The sequence below is a fragment of the Penaeus vannamei genome, chromosome 41 (genome assembly GCF_042767895.1).
Source record: "Penaeus vannamei isolate JL-2024 chromosome 41, ASM4276789v1, whole genome shotgun sequence".
Lineage (NCBI taxonomy): Eukaryota > Metazoa > Arthropoda > Malacostraca > Decapoda > Penaeidae > Penaeus > Penaeus vannamei.
This window is the reverse complement of record NC_091589.1, coordinates 6,650,295-6,667,794: the sequence shown is the minus strand read 5'-3', so window position 1 is coordinate 6,667,794 and position 17,500 is coordinate 6,650,295. Positions and strand designations below refer to the sequence as shown.

Sequence of the window (17,500 nt, the reverse complement as noted above, 5' to 3'; positions counted from 1 at the left end):
TTCATTCATAGGGTGCAGGGGGAGGATGGGCGTAGGCGGGGGGAGCGGGCTTGTAGGCGGGGGTGTGCTCGGGGTAGTGAGCCTCGCCCTCGTAGCTGACCTCAGCTACGAGACCGTCGCCGTTGTCCACGTACTTGACGGTCTGCTTGCGGCCGTCGGGGAGGTCGACGGTGTAGCTGCCCTCGGTCTTGTAGCCGTCGCGGGACTCCGAGTGGCCGAGGTTGACGCCGTAGTCGTCGGAGATGCCGTAGTTGTAGGCGTACTTGGGAGGAACCTGTTTAGTGGGAAGATGTGCCTTGAATAAGGTATATAAGGATTGCAAAATAGGAAAGTTTTCCTCTTTATTTCGTTGAAGCGATAGAACAAGATAAAATCAAAACCGTCTTTTTTCATACAAAGTCCCCACAGCGACAAAATATCTGCTGACTATTATTCGCAAGGAAATAAATTACACACACACACACACACACAAAAGAGGACCAGGGTATAGCAGGCATACTCACATCAGGGTAATGTGGTTCGCTGTGGTAGGCCGGTGGTGGAGGGTGGTAGGGGGCAGGTGGGGGATGGTAGGGGGCGGGGGGAGGGGGGTGGGGGGCCTTATCAGCTATGGCCACGACAGCCAGGCAAGCGATGACGGCGATCTGGAAATTAGAAATTTACCCATGTGGTTACAAATAATTTAATCGATACTACAAAAAAGACCTTTATATATTTGCCTCTTTGTCATTTGACGATCTAATCTAATCTAGTGTTTTGGTCACAATTTTCCTTCACATTACGAGTCACTTCACATCCTCGGGAGAGCTAGTCCGCGAGCCTACCTTGAGGGACATGGCGGCGGAGGGAATGATGGCGCCGACGACCAGCTCGGGCTTTTATACTCGCCCCGGACTCTCTCTCTCTCATTCTCTTTCTCTCTTTCTCTCTCTCTCTTGCTCTCTCTCTCTCTCTCTCTCTCTCTCTCTCTCGCCTCGCTCTGGTGGATATGATTACATGAATATTTCAAGGGCGAAATAAGGTGAAGGAGAAATATACACATATTTTATACATGTACGAGTAAAACTATAGTATTTGTACCTTCGTCTATTTGTCTGCTCGCTCTCTATTTATCTGTCTGTCTGACTGTCTATATACATATATATGTGTTTGTGTTTGTGTGTGTCTATATGTGTATTACGTAAATTATGATATATATAGTAGAGAGTTGAATGAGAGAGAGACAGGCAGAAAGAGAGAGAGAGAGAGAGAGAGAGAGAGAGAGAGAGAGAGAGGGAGAGAGAAACAGGGGAGATAGCCTAACACGATATAGTGAGAAATAAATAAAACGAAGAGACATCATCGGTATACGCACTCACATGCTTGCGTGCATGTACATGCGTGTGTGTGATGCTATTATTAATAACCTAGAATCAAAAATCATTGTTAATCAGCACATGTTACATTATTTCTGTGAAACCCTATAATGCACTTTTTTTTAAGCCTCATCACATATTCATCTAAAACCACGTTTTTGTCGGTCTCACAAGTTTTAAAACCAGCCGCCTGTGATGCGAAAGACAGACAAACATAAATGATACTTTGATATCTTATTAGCCATCTGATTAGCCAATCCCCAAATCAGACAGCTGGTTCTGTGTCTTCGTTTTTTTGCCAATCTCGCTCTTGAGGACTTTGAATCGTACGGGTTGTCCATAGTTACTGCATTTATGTATATATACACACACACACACATGTGTGTGTACACATACAAATTTACACATACATAAACACATATGTGTGTATGTTTACGCAAAGGATGTATACAGAATTAACAGTAAGTCAAAACGGCTATATATATATCATTACTATGTTGATTGTCATTAATGGTAATACTGTTAGTCTCATTCTCATCAGTATCGTAATAAAAGTGACATTTATGATATTAATGGAAATAATGCAAGTGAGGGTTACAATACCCAAGTATCAATAAGAACGATACCCATGGTGATGTAGGTAGTATTCATGCAATTAAAGATATTGTTAATTGATAATTGCGATGAGTCTTATCACTATGGTCACTGTTGTTTCCTTTGCTGATGTTACTTTTGTTGTTGTCTTTGTTATTATTTCCATCATTATCATAATTATCATTATTAGTGTAACTATAGATAGTATTCTACAAATTACATGATTATATTTATTATTTTCAGTATCAATTAACCAAAAAAGATCCATGTTAGTCAAAGAACATAAGAACATAATCTTTAATAATTCAAAAGCGTAATGATGTTATAATCAAGTTCACTTAATTGAACCCTCTCTCATGCAGGACAGTGGGAAGGAAGTCATGTAATTGTACCTTGGCCTCCGTTCAGTGTAATTCGCGAGGCCTGGCTTTTGCTGGCTTTGTTTTTAGCCTTTTGTAAATTGCGTTTCTATTCTATTATAAAAGAAGTTAGAGAAAACTTAATGACTATATTTTTGTCTTTTTAGTGCGTGTCTTTGTGTGTGTGTGTGTATTATGTATGTATGCATATATATACATATATAAGAATATGCTTATATATACATATGCGTATGTATATGTATATATACATATAAATATATGCTTATGTATATACACATGCATACACAAACACACACACACGTATATATACATACACATATATAAATCTATGCTTTTATATACATACGCATATATATATGTATACATACATATAAATATTTATATATATACATACATACATACATACATATATATATATATATATATGTATGTATATAGATATATATGTATATACATATGTATATATGTATGTACATATATATGTATATACATATAGATATATGCATATATATATGTATACGTATAAAATATATATACATATATATGCATGTACATATGCACACACACACAGGAAAGTGGCACTGCCCGCCCTTGTCGCTCTGCAATATATATGTATATACATTCCTACCTACTTATATATATGCATTTACATATGCATCCCGAAACTACAAACACTAATGCATTGTTTGAAATTGGTTCTTGGTCGCAACTCATCACGGTTTTGTCAAAAAAGAAAGAAAAAAAAAAATAATGAACACTAAAAAAATTGCTTTTCTTCACATAAAGTCAACAATAAAATTAAAATCAAGGATAAAACATTACAGAAGCTTCAAATGAAATGGAAAAAGTATATGACTATTCTCCGAAAAGCTATTTTACTTCCTTTCACATAAAAAGTCAATAGTATACCTTTAACCTATTTCATATCGCAGTATGAATGTGATCAGAAACAAAACATTATAGAAGCTTCAAATGAAATGGAAAAAAGTACTTGACTACTCTCCGATACACTGCATGGAAAACAAAAAAATATTTCAACAAGTTCAAATAATTTTCGCGCAAAGGTCAAACATGCCTGAGTATGTATGAAAGTGTTTCAGAAATGTTACTAAGAAAGCCTGTATATATATTCATATACATATATGTATGTTATATGCTGTATCTACATACATATAAACATTTGAATGTCTACACAAATACATGCACTACTATGTTGTCAACTTTTAATTACGGGAAATATATTTGGAATAGGTAACAATGGGGTAAGAATGGTCCTTGTCATTTCAACTTATTTTTATTATCTTTGGTGGAATGATGTAACAACAAAAAACATGTTTGATGAAGAGTGAGTGAATGATTTTTGTTTTTACAAAGAATGGAATCCTATTATTCATTCATAGGACGCAGGGGGAGGAGGGGCGTAGGCGGGGGGAGCGGGCTTGTAGGCGGGGGTGTGCTCGGGGTAGTGAGCCTCGCCCTCGTAGCTGACCTCAGCTACGAGACCGTCGCCGTTGTCCACGTACTTGACGACCTGCTTGCGGCCGTCGGGGAGGTCGACGGAGTAGCTTCCCTCGGTCTTGTAGCCGTCGCGGGACTCCGAGTGGCCGAGGTTGACGCCGTAGTCGTCGGAGATGCCGTAGTTGTAGGCGTACTTGGGAGGAACCTACAGAAAGGAGAAAGAACTCGTGAGTGTTGTAAACAAAGATGGACTTGATCAAAATGTCCGTGACTCAATTCAAGATTGGATTTATAGAATTACGTACAAGTTAGTTAAATTATTCGTAGTGAAATGCAGTTAAAAAAAAGTTAGAGGAACAGGATATTACACTTACATCAGGGTAATGTGGTTCGCTGTGGTAGGCCGGTGGTGGAGGGTGGTAGGGGGCAGGTGGTGGGTGGTAGGGGGCAGGAGGAGGGTGGTAAGGGGCGGGAGGAGGGGGATGAGGGGCCTTATCAGCTATGGCCACAACAGCCAAGCAAGCGATGACAGCGATCTGGAAATCATGAGAAATTAATCTTGTTTTTCAAATTCATCTGAATATTCACAATCACAGTTACAAGCTCCAAATTCACTTAAACTGTTTTTATCTATTACAAGTATTTTCAGATCCCTCATACTGGACAATATACTTGACACTCATACGAGAGAGACAGCGCTCTTCATGTTCCCCATTTCTCTCTTTTGTTCAAATAACGAGTCACTTCACAGCCTCGGGAGAGCTAGTCCGCGAGCCTACCTTGAGGGACATGGCGGCGGAGGGAATGATGGCGCCGACTACGGCCTGAGGCTTTATATAGTCACGCCGAACTCTCTCTTTTGTCTCGCTCTGGTGGACATGATTACGCGGACATTTCAAGAGAGAAATGAGGTAAAAGAGAATCATATGTGTGTGCATGTATGTTTGTTGGTTATATATGTGTATACCTACACACTTCAACACGCATATGCGAAAGTCCACACAAAGGTTTTATAAAGAATTATCGATAACATACTGTGACTATTCATGACATTATTAAAGTCAATACCATTACTAGGAATACTTTTAGCCCAATTCTAATCAATATAATTATTTAAGCGACAATGATCATACCAACTGTGGCAATGTCAGTTAGGATGACAATGCCTTCAATATGCTTAATGCTTAATAGTATTAACGAAAAACAAAAATAAGGTAATAGACAAATTGTTATAAAAGTTATTATAATCACTGTAATATCATTATCATATTATTATTATTAATATTATTATTATTCCTACTGTTATTGTTATCTTTGTCAATTTCTTTATTATCATTATCATTATCAATATCCTCATCGTCACTATCTGTATTGTTATTATCATTGACTTGTTATAAACGCCATCGTTATAACAACTTTAATATAATTACCATGTTATTATTGTTTTTACTATTATTATCATTGTCAATATCATTATTATATTCATCCTTATCAATCTCCTCATTGTCATCATTATCGTTATTTTCATTACTATCACCAATATGTAAATGAAATTGGAGACGATTTAATGTCTATATTTTTTATATTGATAACATAATGGTAAGGTCCTTTATCATTTATACTGATATATACATACACATAGATTCACACTTTTTTTTTGTAACATATTGATAAATACATATCATTATACCACAAATATAGTCGCTCTCAAATAGATTTATGAATATATACATACACATACATACATGGATACATATATACAAATATGATATCATCGAAAGTTATTGCGACTTAAGGAGTTTTGAGAAAAATGTTTTTCACCTATAAAAAAATCAGTGGAAAACCATTAACTTAATATGCTGTCTTGATTGGAAGCAAAGCATTAGTGCTTTAAATCAAATGAATTAAGTACTGGACTAGTATCATAGCTATTACTTCTCATCCGCAAGGCCTTAGAAACTTTCATATGTATTTCTCGAATCCGGGCAAACTATTTATCTATTTATTGTTATTATTTTTAAACATATATCCATCGTTCTTCATGTGGAAAGTGGAAGCATATGTTCTTGAAGTTCTGAATCTTATCGAATTCATCGCGAGAAGCTCCTTGTCCAGTGTTCGAATCATAGTCAACATGTAATCCTAATGGAGATGCACGTGCTTGTGTCGAGGGCCTGCGATATATGAGCAAATGAAGACACAGCCTTTTCTTTGATATTTTCTTTATTCTGTAAGGTTCCATCTTTGCGGTAGAAAATGATTTTGAAGATTCATTCCACGAAAGTCAGTGCCACATCATATGGCCCGGACGCGTTGGAAATTCTTACCACGTAGAAATCCATTCATAACTCCAAATTTGACCATAGAGATATTATTAATTTGATGTACAGCTAAAGAGGAGTCTTTTTATATGAATTTGGTATCACGAAACATACGAAATGGTTCGTAACTATTGAAAATGCAAAGTCCTAACTGAGACTTGTGTGATATATATTGAGCGGTTGGCCGAAATGTAACACTACATTAAGCTAAACAATTATTTCCAGGTTCCAGTAATTTTCGCGTAAAGGACAAACATGTTTGAATATCAAAGTGTTTCAGAGATGTTTCTGAAAAGCCTGTATATTTGTATATATTCACATATATGTGTATGATTTATGTTTCTACATGAATATGACCAGTTGAATATCTACATAAAGACTTGCACAAATGTGCTGGAGATTTTTAATTACGGAAAATATATGTGGAATAGGTAACTGGGGTAAGAATGGTACTTGTCATTTCAACTTATTTTTATTATCTTTGGTACGATGATGTAACAACAAAAAACATGTTTGAGGATGTAGAACAATGAGTGAATGATTTTTGTTTTTACAAAGAATGGAATCCTATTATTCATTCATAGGGCGCAGGAGGAGGAGGGGCGTAGGCGGGGGGAGCGGGCTTGTAGGCGGGGGTGTGCTCGGGGTACTGAGCCTCGCCCTCGTAGCTGACCTCAGCTACGAGACCGTCGCCGTTGTCCACGTACTTGACGGTCTGCTTGCGGCCGTCGGGGAGGTCCACGGTGTAGCTGCCCTCGGTCTTGTAGCCGTCGCGGGACTCCGAGTGGCCGAGGTTGACGCCGTAGTCGTCGGAGATGCCGTAGTTGTAGGCGTACTTGGGAGGAACCTGCAGAAAGGCAAAAGAACTCGTGAGTGTAGTAAACAAAGATGGACTTGGTCAAATTGTCTGTCAAGTCTCATTTCAAGAATGGACTTACATAATTTTGTACCAGTTAGCATCAATAAGTAAGAATTTCAAGTCGTGCAAATATAATCCATATAAATAATGCATATGAATGCTTGCATTGAAAAAGTCCAACTAAATAAAATGCAATGGAACGAAATTCGTTTGTCATGTAATCTATCCATGACAATAAAACCAGAGACAATTTAATTATTCTGAATGAAATGCAATTCAAAAATAGAAGAGAACCAGGATATCACACTTACATCAGGGTAATGTGGTTCACTGTGGTAGGCCGGTGGTGGAGGATGGTAGGGGGCAGGTGGGGGGGTGGTAGGGGGCGGGGGAAGGGGGGTGGGGGGCCTTATCAGCTACGGCCACGACAGCCAGGCAAGCGATGACGGCGATCTGGAAATTAGAAATCAACCCATGTGGTTACAAATAATTTTACTCGATGCTACAGAAAGACCTTTATATATTTGCTTCTTTGTCATTTGATGATCTAATCTAATCTAGTGTTTTTGTTCACTATTTTCCTTCACATTACGAGTCACTTCACAGCCTCGGGAGAGCTAGTCCGCGAGCCTACCTTGAGGGACATGGCGGCGGAGGGAATGATGGCGCCGACGACCAGCTCGGGCTTTTATACTCGCGCCGGACTCTCTCTCTCTCTCTCTCTCTCTCTCTCTCTCTCTCTCTCTCTCTCTCTCTCTCTCTCTCTCTCTCTCTCTCTCTTCCTCTCTCTCTCTCTCTCTCTCTCTCTCTCTCTCTCTCTCTCTTTCTCTTTTTTTTCTCTCTGTCTCTCTCTCTCTCTCTCTCTCTCTCTCTCTCTCTCTCTCTCTCTCTCTCTCTCTCTCTCTCTCTCTCTCTCTCTCGCCTCGCTCTGGTGGATATGATTACATGAATATTTCAAGGGCGAAATAAGGTGAAGGAGAAATATACACATATTTTATACATGTACGAGTAAAACTACAGTATCTGTACCTTCGTGTATTTGTCTGCTCGCTCTCCCTTTATTTATCTGTCTGTCTGACAGTCTATTAGTCTTTCTCATATACATATATATGTGATTGTGTTTGTGTGCCTACATGTGTATTACCTAAATTATGATATATATCGTAGAGAATTGAATGAGAGAGAGAGAGAGAGAGAGAGAGAGAGAAAGAGAGAGAGAGAGAGAGAGAGAGAGAGAGAAACAGGGAAGATAGCCTGACACGATTTAGTGAGAAATAAACAAAACGAAGAGACATCATCGGTATGCGCACTCACATGCTTGCGTACATGTTTATGCATGTGTGTGCAAATAATGCCATTATCAGTAACCTAAAAAAATAATAATAATAAAATAAAAATGTTAATTAGCGCATGTATGATTTCTGTGAAACCTATAATGCACTTTTTTCTAAGCCTCATCACATATTCGTCTAAAAGCACGTTTTTGTCGGTCTCAGAAGGTTTACAGCCAGCCGCCTGTGATGCGAAAGGCAAACAACATAAATGATACTTTGATATCTTATTAGCCATCTGATTAGCCAATCCCCAAATCAGACAGCTGGTTCTGTTTTCGTTTTTTAGCCAATCTCGCTCTTGAGGACTTTGAAGTTTCAAGTGTGAACGCGAGAAAATGTAATATAACTTTTTAAGATATTAGATCAGTTTTCGTATATGATGATTTTATATGATTAATGAAACTCTGAAGCGAACAGACTTTTGCACATAGTTACTGCATTTGTGTGTATATACATACATGCACACATATATGTGTGTACACATACATAAACACATACGTGTGTATGTCTACGCAAAGGTTGTATACAGAATTAACAGTAAGTCACAACGGCTATATATATCATTACAATATTGATTGTCATTAATGGTAATACTGTTAGTCTCATTCTTATCAGTATCGTAATAAAAGTGACATTTATGATATTAATGGCAATAATGCAAGTGAGGGTTACAACACCTCAGTATCAATAAGAACGATACCCATGGTGATGTAGGTAGTATTCATGCAATTAAAGATACTGTTAATTGATAATTGCGATGAGTCTTATCACTATGATCACTGTTGTTGCCTTTGCTGATGTTACTTTTGTTATCTTTGTTATTATTTCCATCATTATCATAATTATCATTATTAGTGTAACTATAGATAGTATTCTACAAAGTCCATGATTATATTTATTATTTTCAGTATTAATTAACCAAAAAAGGTTCAAGTTACTCAAAGAACATAAGAACATAATCTTTAATAATTCAAAAGCGTAATGATGTTATAATCAAGTTCACTTAATTGAATCCTCTCTCATGCAGGACAATGGGAAGGAAGTACTGTAATTGTACCTTGACCTCCGTTCAGTGTAATTCGCGAGGCCTGGCTTTTGCTGGCTTTGTTTAGAGCCTTTTGTAAATTGCGTTTCTATTCTATTATAAAAGAAGTTAGAGAAAAGTTAATGCCTATATTTTTGTCGTTTTAGTGTGTATCTTTGTGCGTGTATATGTATGTATGTATGTATGTATATATACACATATATAAGTATGTTTGTATAAACATATGCGTATATATATATGTATATATACACATATAAATATATGCTTATGTATATACACATGCATACACAAACACACACACACGTATATATACATACACATATATAAATCTATGCTTTTATATACATACGCATATATATATATATATATATACATATATATAAATATGTATATACATACATACATACATACATATATGTATATATATGTATGTATATAGATATATATGTATATACATATATATATGTATGTACATATATATGTATATACATATAGATATATACATATATATGTATATACATATATATATATATATGTACATATATATGTATATACATATACATATATGCATATATATGTATATGTATAAAATATATATACATATATATGCATGTACATATGCACACACACATAGGAAAGTGGCACTGCCCGCCCTTGTCGCTCTGCAATATATATGTATATACATTCCTACCTACTTATATATATGCATTTACATATGCGTCCCGAAACTACAAACACTAATGCATTGTTTGAAATTGGTTCTTGGTCGCAACACATCACGGTTTTGTCAAAAAAAAAATCTAATGAACACTGAAAAAAATGCTTTTCTTCACATAAAGTCAACAATAAAATTAAAATTAAGGACAAAACATTATAGAAGCTCCAAATGAAATGGAAAAGGTATATGACTATTCTCCGAAAAGCTATTTTACTTCCTTTCACATAAAAAGTCAATAGTATACCTTTAACCTATTTCAAATCGCAGTATGGCTGTGATCAGAAACAAAATATTATAGAAGTTCAAACAAAATGGAAAAAGTACTTGGCTACTCTCCAATACACTACATGCAAAACAAAACAAAATATTTCAACAGGTTCAAATACTTTTCGCGTAAAGAACAAATATGTTTGAATATGTATCAAAGTGTTTCAGAAATGTTACTAAGAAAACCGGTATATATATTTATATACATGTTATGTTATATGCTGTATCTACATACCTATAAGCATTTGAATGTCTACACAAATACATACACTACTATGTTGCAACTTTTAATTACGGGAAATATATTTGGAATAGGTAACACTGGGGTAAGAATGATCCTTGTCATTTCAATTTATCTTTATTATCTTTGGTGGAATGATGTAACAACAAAAAACATGTTTGATGAAGAAGAGTGAGTGAATGATTTTTGTTTTTACAAAGAATGGAAACCTATTATTCATTCATAGGGTGCAGGGGGAGGATGGGCGTAGGCGGGGGGAGCGGGCTTGTAGGCGGGGGTGTGCTCGGGGTACTGAGCCTCGCCCTCGTAGCTGACCTCAGCTACGAGACCGTCGCCGTTGTCCACGTACTTGACGGTCTGCTTGCGGCCGTCGGGGAGGTCGACGGTGTAGCTGCCCTCGGTCTTGTAGCCGTCGCGGGACTCCGAGTGGCCGAGGTTGACGCCGTAGTCGTCGGAGATGCCGTAGTTGTAGGCGTACTTGGGAGGAACCTGCAGAAAGGAGAAAGAACTTGTGAGTGTAGTAAACAAAGATCGACTTGGTCAAAATGTCCGGGACTCTCAATTCAAGATTGGATTTATAGAATTACGTACCAGTTAAATTATTGTTAGTGAAATACAGTTCATTAAAGAGAATAGAGACAGGATATTACACTTACATCAGGGTAATGTGGTTCGTGGTGGTAGGCCGGTGGTGGAGGGTGGTAGGGGGCAGGTGGGGGCTGGTAGGGGGCAGGTGGGGGGTGGTAGGGGGCAGGTGGGGGGTGGTAGGGGGCAGGAGGAGGGGGATGGGGGGCCTTATCAGCTATGGCCACAACAGCCAGGCAAGCGATGACAGCGATCTGGAAATCAAGAGAAATTAATCCTGTTTTTTTTTTTTTTTTTTTTTTAATTCATCTGAATATTCACAATCACAGTTACAAGCTCCAAATTCAATTACATTGTTTTATCTACTACAAAATGCATTTTCAAATCCATCATATTGGACAATATACTTGACACTCATACAAAATAGACAGCGCTCTTCATTTTCACTATTTCTCTCTTTTGTTCCAATAACGAGTCACTTCACAGCCTCGGGAGAGCTAGTCCGCGAGCCTACCTTGAGGGACATGGCGGCGGAGGGAATGATGGCGCCGACGACCAGCTCGGGGTTTATATAGTCACGCCGAACTCTCTTTTGTCTCGCTCTGGTGGACATGGTTACATGGATATTTCAAACTGAAATAAATGTATGTGTATGTATGTATGCACGGTTATGATATGTATGATATGGATATATGTATAATTTATATATTAATAACAATGATTCCCATGAAAATCCAAATGGTATTCTCGAAAAAAAAAAGATTCTTATTCCTGTATATGGTTATCCCTTTAACCATTGTTAAGTCATTTCTTGTTGTCATTTATGTTATTATACTTATCAATATCATTACTACTACTTTTAACATTATCGTATTACTACTATCATTATTATCGTTATATTTCCCATTGTTAATATCCTTATTCTTCTTGTTATTAAAATTTTTCAATTGCCATTATTATCATCCTCATCCTTATTATCAGTAGTGGAAGTTTTGCTGTTTATGTTATCATTAGTGCTGTTGTTCTGATTTATTATTATTATTATTATCATTATCATAATTGCCACTGCTATCATCCTCATCGCCATCATCATTGTCATTATTATCATATATTATCAGTACTACGACTGTCACCATGATCATATTTATCATTACAATCAGTATTACCATACCAGGGAAGGTCCACGTAACTTAAAAGAGATTAAATAAATAAAAGTACTGACATGATTTTAACGATCAAATTCACGCAATTGAATCCTCTCACATATTAAGCAGCGGGAAGAAAATGATGTAGAAATTATACTTCTGAGTTCAGTAAACCGAGATGGCTAGCCATGGCTGGGCTTTCTTTCTTGGTACCTTATACATTATATATATATATATATATATATATATATATATATATATATATATATATACAGACATATATATATATATATATATATATATATATATAGAGAGAGAGAGAGAGAGAGAGAGAGAGAGAGAGAGAAAGAGAGAGAGAGAGAGAGACGTAATCATGTTGACAAATGCAGAAAAGTATAAATGAGAATGAATATCTTCACAACATATATTTCTGACGAAGATATATTCAAAACCGGTCAAATACATTTCTTGTATTGTGAAGATATGCATTCTCATTCATACCTTTCTACACATACACACACACACACACACACACACACACACACACACACACACACACACACACACATATATATATGTATGTATGTATGATCATATATACGATACGATTCGTCACTATTGTATCGCGGTCTTATTGGTGTATTACATTTCAAGCTAAAGACATAAGTCGGAAAAGGTTTCAGTATGTTCTAACAATGTTCGCTTGAAGGACAAACATATTTGATAATGTATCAAAGCGTTTCAGAGATCGTATTAAAAAAACTTTTATATTCGTACATAAATATTATGCTATATGCATCCACTTACATATGTCGCGTTTAACATAGGCATCAGTGATGCCTATCCTTTTTCATTCTTTGTCTCCAACCAATATATAATGATCTCCATTGCCCCGTTCAGTGGCTGGCTCATCTTTTCAGATTCAGTTACTCCTGGCTATGGATAGTATAATGGTGTCAATAGCTACAGGAAAAGAACACTCTCAGGAAAGTAGTCATTTTATATGTACTGTAGGGGAGAAAAAAAAAAAATGTTTCATTTGACGTCAACCTTTTTCTCACTGCTCCATGCCCCCGCCCCCCCCCCCCCAGAAAGTACCCCGTGGCCCTCCTCTGGCCATGGACCACAAAATGGTAAAACTAGATCAGCGGAAATGCTGTCACTAAATGTACTGCAGGAATATATTTGGGACAGGTAACACCGGAAGAAAATGGTCCTTGTCATTTCAACTTATTTATTATCTTTGGTGGAATGATGTAACAACAAAAAACAAGTTTAATGAGGAAGAGTGAGTGAATGATTTTTGTTTTTACAAAGAATGGAATCCTATTATTCATAGGGCGCAGGGGGAGGAGGGGCGTAGGCGGGGGGAGCGGGCTTGTAGGCGGGGGTGTGCTCGGGGTACTGAGCCTCGCCCTCGTAGCTGACCTCAGCTACGAGACCGTCGCCGTTGTCCACGTACTTGACGGTCTGCTTGCGGCCGTCGGGGAGGTCGACGGTGTAGCTGCCCTCGGTCTTGTAGCCGTCGCGGGACTCCGAGTGGCCGAGGTTGACGCCGTAGTCGTCGGAGATGCCGTAGTTGTAGGCGTACTTGGGAGGAACCTGTAGAAAGGAGAAAGAACTCGTGAGTGTAGTAAACAAAGATGGACTTGGTCAAAATGTCCGTGACTCAATTCAAGATTAGTTATAGAATTAAGTACCAGTTAGCGAAATTATTCGTAGTGAAATGCAGTTAAAAAAAGAGGAACACGATAATACACTTACATCAGGGTAATGTGGTTCGCTGTGGTAGGCCGGTGGTGGAGGGTGGTAGGGGGCAGGGGGTGGGTGGTAGGGGGCAGGTGGGGGATGGTAGGGGGCGGGAGGAGGGGGATGGGGGGCCTTATCAGCTATGGCCACAACAGCCAGGCAAGCGATGACAGCGATCTGGAAATCAAGAGAAATTAATTCTGTTTTTCAAATTCATCTGAATATTCACAAACAATCACAGTTACAAGCTCTAAATTCACTTATATTGTTTTTATCTATTACAAAATGTATTTTCAGATCCCTCATATTGGACAATGTACTTGACACTCATACAAAATAGACAGCGCTCTTCATTTTCACTATTTCTCTCTTTTGTTCATATAACGAGTCACTTCACAGCCTCGGGAGAGCTAGTCCGCGAGCCTACCTTGAGGGACATGGCAGCGGAGGGAATGATGGCGCCGACTACGGCCTGAGGCTTTATATAGTCACGCCGAACTCTCTCTTTAGTCTCGCTCTGGTGGACATGATTACGCGGACATTTCAAAAGAGAAATGAGGTAAAAGAGAATCATATGTATGTGTATGTATGTTTGTCGGTTATATATGTGTATATCTACACACATCAACACGCGTATGCGAAGGTCCACACAAAGGTTTTATAAAGAATTATCGATAACATACTGTGACTATTCATGTCATTATCAAAGTCAATACCATTACAGGCAATACTTTTAGTCCAATTCTAATCAATATAATTATTTAAGCGACAATGATCATATCAACTGTGACAATGTCAGTTAGGATGACAATGCCTTCAATATGGTTAATGCTTAATAGTATTACCGAAAACAAAAATAAGGTAATAGACAAGTTGTTATAAACGTTATTATAATCACTGAAATATCACTATCATATTATTATTATTATTATTATTATTATTCCTACTGTTATTGTTATCTTTGTCAATTTCTTTATTATCATTATCATTATCACTATCCTCATCGTCACTATCTGTATTGTTATTATCAATGACTTGCTATAAACGCCATCGTTATAACCACTTCAATATAATTATCATATTATTATTGTCTTTACTGTTATTATCATTGTCAATATCATTATTATATTTATCCTTATCAATCTCCTCATCGTCATCATTATCGTTATTTTCATTACTATCACCAATATGCATAGCAGTCCTTCTACACTCACCTCGATCCATTTTATCATTATTAGTAGTAATTCTGTACCAGAGGGGGTCCATGTTGCTCAAAGAACATACGAGTTGACCTAGGAATTATAATAATAATAATAATAGATTAAAAAATAAATAAAAAAACAATAATAATAAATAATAATAATAATAATAATAATAATAAAAATAATAATAATAAAAAAATCAAGGGTGTATTGGTGCTACATTCAAGTTCACTTAACTGAATCCTGTCCCACATTGAACAGCGGGAAGAAAATGTTATATTGATTGTACCTGTGAGTTCATTTCTGTGTATTTTGCAAAGAATATCTATGGTCGGCCTTGTTTATGGCTCCTTTGTATACTGTGTTTTGTCTTTCAATGTAAATGAAATTGGAGACGATTTAATGTCTATATTTTATATTGATAACATAATGGTAAGGTCTTGCAACATTGCACTCCTGTATCATTTATACTGATATATGCATACACATTCACACACACACACACACACACACACACACACACACACACACACACACACACACACACACACACACACATATATATATATATATTACATATTGATATATACATATGTAGTGCCACAAATAGATTTATGAATATATACATACACATACATACATAAATACATATATACAAATATGAGATCATCGAAAGTTATTGCGACTTAAAGAGTTTTGAGAAAAAAAATGTTTTTCACCTATAAAAAAGTCAGTGGAAAACCATTAACTTAATATACTGTCTTGATTAGAAGCAAAGCATTAGTGCCTTAAATAAAATGGATTAAGTACTGGACTAGTATCATACCTATCACTTCTCATTCGCAAGGCCTTAGAAACTTTTATATGTATTTCTTGAATCCAGACAAACTATTTATTTATTTATTTATTTTTATTTTTTAACATATATCCATCGTTCTTCATGTGGAAAGTGGAAGCATATGTTCTTGAAGTTCTGAATCTTATCGAATTCATCGCGAGAAGCTCCTTGTCCAGTGTTCGAATCATAGTCAACTGTTAATCCTGATGGAGATGCACGTGCTTGTGTCGAGGGCCTGCGATATATTAGCAAATGAAGACACAGCCTTTTCTTTGATATTTTCTTTATTCTTTGAGGTTCCATCTTTGCGGTAGAAAATGATTTTGAAGATTCATTCCACGGAAGTCAGTGCCACATCATATGGCCCGGACGCGTTGGAAATTCTTACCATGTAGTAATCCATTAATAACTCCAAATTTGACCATAGAGATATTATTCATTTGATGTACAGCTAAAGGGGAATCTTTTTATATGAATTTGGTATCACGAAACATACGAAATGGTTCGTAACTATTGAAAATGTAAAGTCCTAACTGAGACTTGTGATATATATATTGAGCGGTCGGTCGAAATGTAACACTACATTAAGCTAAACAAATATTTCAACAGGTTCCAGTAATTTTCGCGTAAAGGACAAACATGTTTGAATATCAAAGTGTTTCAGAGATGTTTCTGAAAAGCCTGCATACTTGTATATATTCACATATATGTTTTATGTTTCTACATGAATATGACCAGTTGAATATCTACATAAAGACTTGCACAAATGTGCTGGAGATTTCTAATTACGGGAAATATATGTGGAATAGGCAGCTGGGGTAAGAATGGTACTTGTCATTTCAACTTATTTTTATTATCTTTGGTACGATGATGTAACAACAAAAAACATGTTTGAGGATGTAGAACAATGAGTGAATGATTTTTGTTTTTACAAAGAATGGAATCATATTATTCATAGAGTGCAGGGGGAGGAGGGGCGTAGGCGGGGGGAGCGGGCTTGTAGGCGGGGGTGTGCTCGGGGTAGTGAGCCTCGCCCTCGTAGCTGACCTCAGCTACGAGACCGTCGCCGTTGTCCACGTACTTGACGGTCTGCTTGCGGCCGTCGGGGAGGTCGACGGTGTAGCTGCCCTCGGTCTTGTAGCCGTCGCGGGACTCCGAGTGGCCGAGGTTGACGCCGTAGTCGTCGGAGATGCCGTAGTTGTAGGCGTACTTGGGAAGAACCTGTAGAAAGGAGAAAGAACTCGTGTGTAGTAAACAAAGATGGACTTGGTCAAAATGTCCGTGACTCAATTCAAGATTGGATTCGTGTGACTGCATACCAGTTAGCATCAATAAGCAAGAATTTAAAATCCATAGAATCAAGTTACATGAATTGTTATAAAGAAAAAGTACGACAAAATAAGATGCAA

General features: G+C 37.1%; 5 protein-coding genes and 1 pseudogene across 5 annotated transcripts in view; all 6 read right to left on the bottom strand.

Moving 5' to 3' along the window:
- Positions 1 to 836, bottom strand: part of LOC138860475 (cuticle protein 7-like) — a 929-nt gene extending 93 nt beyond the window's left edge. Inside the window, exons 1-3 of the mRNA XM_070118049.1 lie at positions 825 to 836; positions 504 to 644; positions 1 to 274 (exon numbers count right to left, since the gene is read on the bottom strand). The exon at positions 1 to 274 is cut by the window's left edge and continues 93 nt beyond it. Coding sequence (XP_069974150.1) covers positions 2 to 274; positions 504 to 644; positions 825 to 836 — 426 coding nt within the window. The 3' untranslated portion in view covers position 1. The remainder of the gene's footprint in view (positions 275 to 503; positions 645 to 824) is intronic.
- A 2,781-nt stretch (positions 837 to 3,617) lies between these two features.
- Positions 3,618 to 4,578, bottom strand: LOC138860474 (cuticle protein 7-like). Its single transcript, XM_070118048.1, has 3 exons — positions 4,567 to 4,578; positions 4,162 to 4,323; positions 3,618 to 3,992 (listed from the first exon to the last, which is right to left on the bottom strand). Exons 1-3 carry the CDS (start codon positions 4,576 to 4,578, stop codon positions 3,720 to 3,722), a joined length of 447 nt encoding a protein of 148 aa, XP_069974149.1. The 3' UTR covers positions 3,618 to 3,719.
- Positions 4,579 to 6,605: 2,027 nt separating this feature from the next.
- Positions 6,606 to 7,613, bottom strand: LOC138860473 (cuticle protein 7-like; annotated as a pseudogene).
- A 3,087-nt stretch (positions 7,614 to 10,700) lies between these two features.
- LOC138860472 (cuticle protein 8-like) lies at positions 10,701 to 11,770 on the bottom strand. Its single transcript, XM_070118047.1, has 3 exons — positions 11,668 to 11,770; positions 11,304 to 11,434; positions 10,701 to 11,061 (listed from the first exon to the last, which is right to left on the bottom strand). Exons 1-3 carry the CDS (start codon positions 11,768 to 11,770, stop codon positions 10,789 to 10,791), a joined length of 507 nt encoding a protein of 168 aa, XP_069974148.1. The 3' UTR covers positions 10,701 to 10,788.
- A 1,769-nt stretch (positions 11,771 to 13,539) lies between these two features.
- Positions 13,540 to 14,747, bottom strand: LOC138860471 (larval cuticle protein A2B-like). Its single transcript, XM_070118046.1, has 3 exons — positions 14,735 to 14,747; positions 14,067 to 14,251; positions 13,540 to 13,904 (listed from the first exon to the last, which is right to left on the bottom strand). Exons 1-3 carry the CDS (start codon positions 14,745 to 14,747, stop codon positions 13,632 to 13,634), a joined length of 471 nt encoding a protein of 156 aa, XP_069974147.1. The 3' UTR covers positions 13,540 to 13,631.
- Positions 14,748 to 16,937: 2,190 nt separating this feature from the next.
- LOC138860470 (cuticle protein 7-like) overlaps positions 16,938 to 17,500 on the bottom strand; it is a 1,069-nt gene continuing 506 nt past the window's right edge. The window contains exon 3 of the mRNA XM_070118045.1: positions 16,938 to 17,312. Within this exon, the coding sequence (XP_069974146.1) occupies positions 17,040 to 17,312 (273 nt within the window). The 3' untranslated portion in view covers positions 16,938 to 17,039. The remainder of the gene's footprint in view (positions 17,313 to 17,500) is intronic.

Bases quoted from the DNA above. Each gene is read 5' to 3' on its own strand.
- LOC138860474 (XM_070118048.1), bottom strand. The intron at 3,993-4,161 runs GTAAGTGTAATA...TCCTTTCTGTAG, and splicing joins GCGAACCACATTACCCTGAT to GTTCCTCCCAAGTACGCCTA.
- LOC138860472 (XM_070118047.1), bottom strand. From the start codon at position 11,770: ATGTCCACCAGAGCGAGACAAAAGAGAGTTCGGCGTGACTATATAAAC. The intron at 11,435-11,667 runs GCTCGCGGACTA...AAAAAAAAACAG, and splicing joins CGCCATGTCCCTCAAGGTAG to GATTAATTTCTCTTGATTTC. The intron at 11,062-11,303 runs GCCCCCTACCAG...TCCTTTCTGCAG, and splicing joins CCCCCTACCACCCCCCACCT to GTTCCTCCCAAGTACGCCTA.
- LOC138860471 (XM_070118046.1), bottom strand. The intron at 13,905-14,066 runs GTAAGTGTATTA...TCCTTTCTACAG, and splicing joins GCGAACCACATTACCCTGAT to GTTCCTCCCAAGTACGCCTA.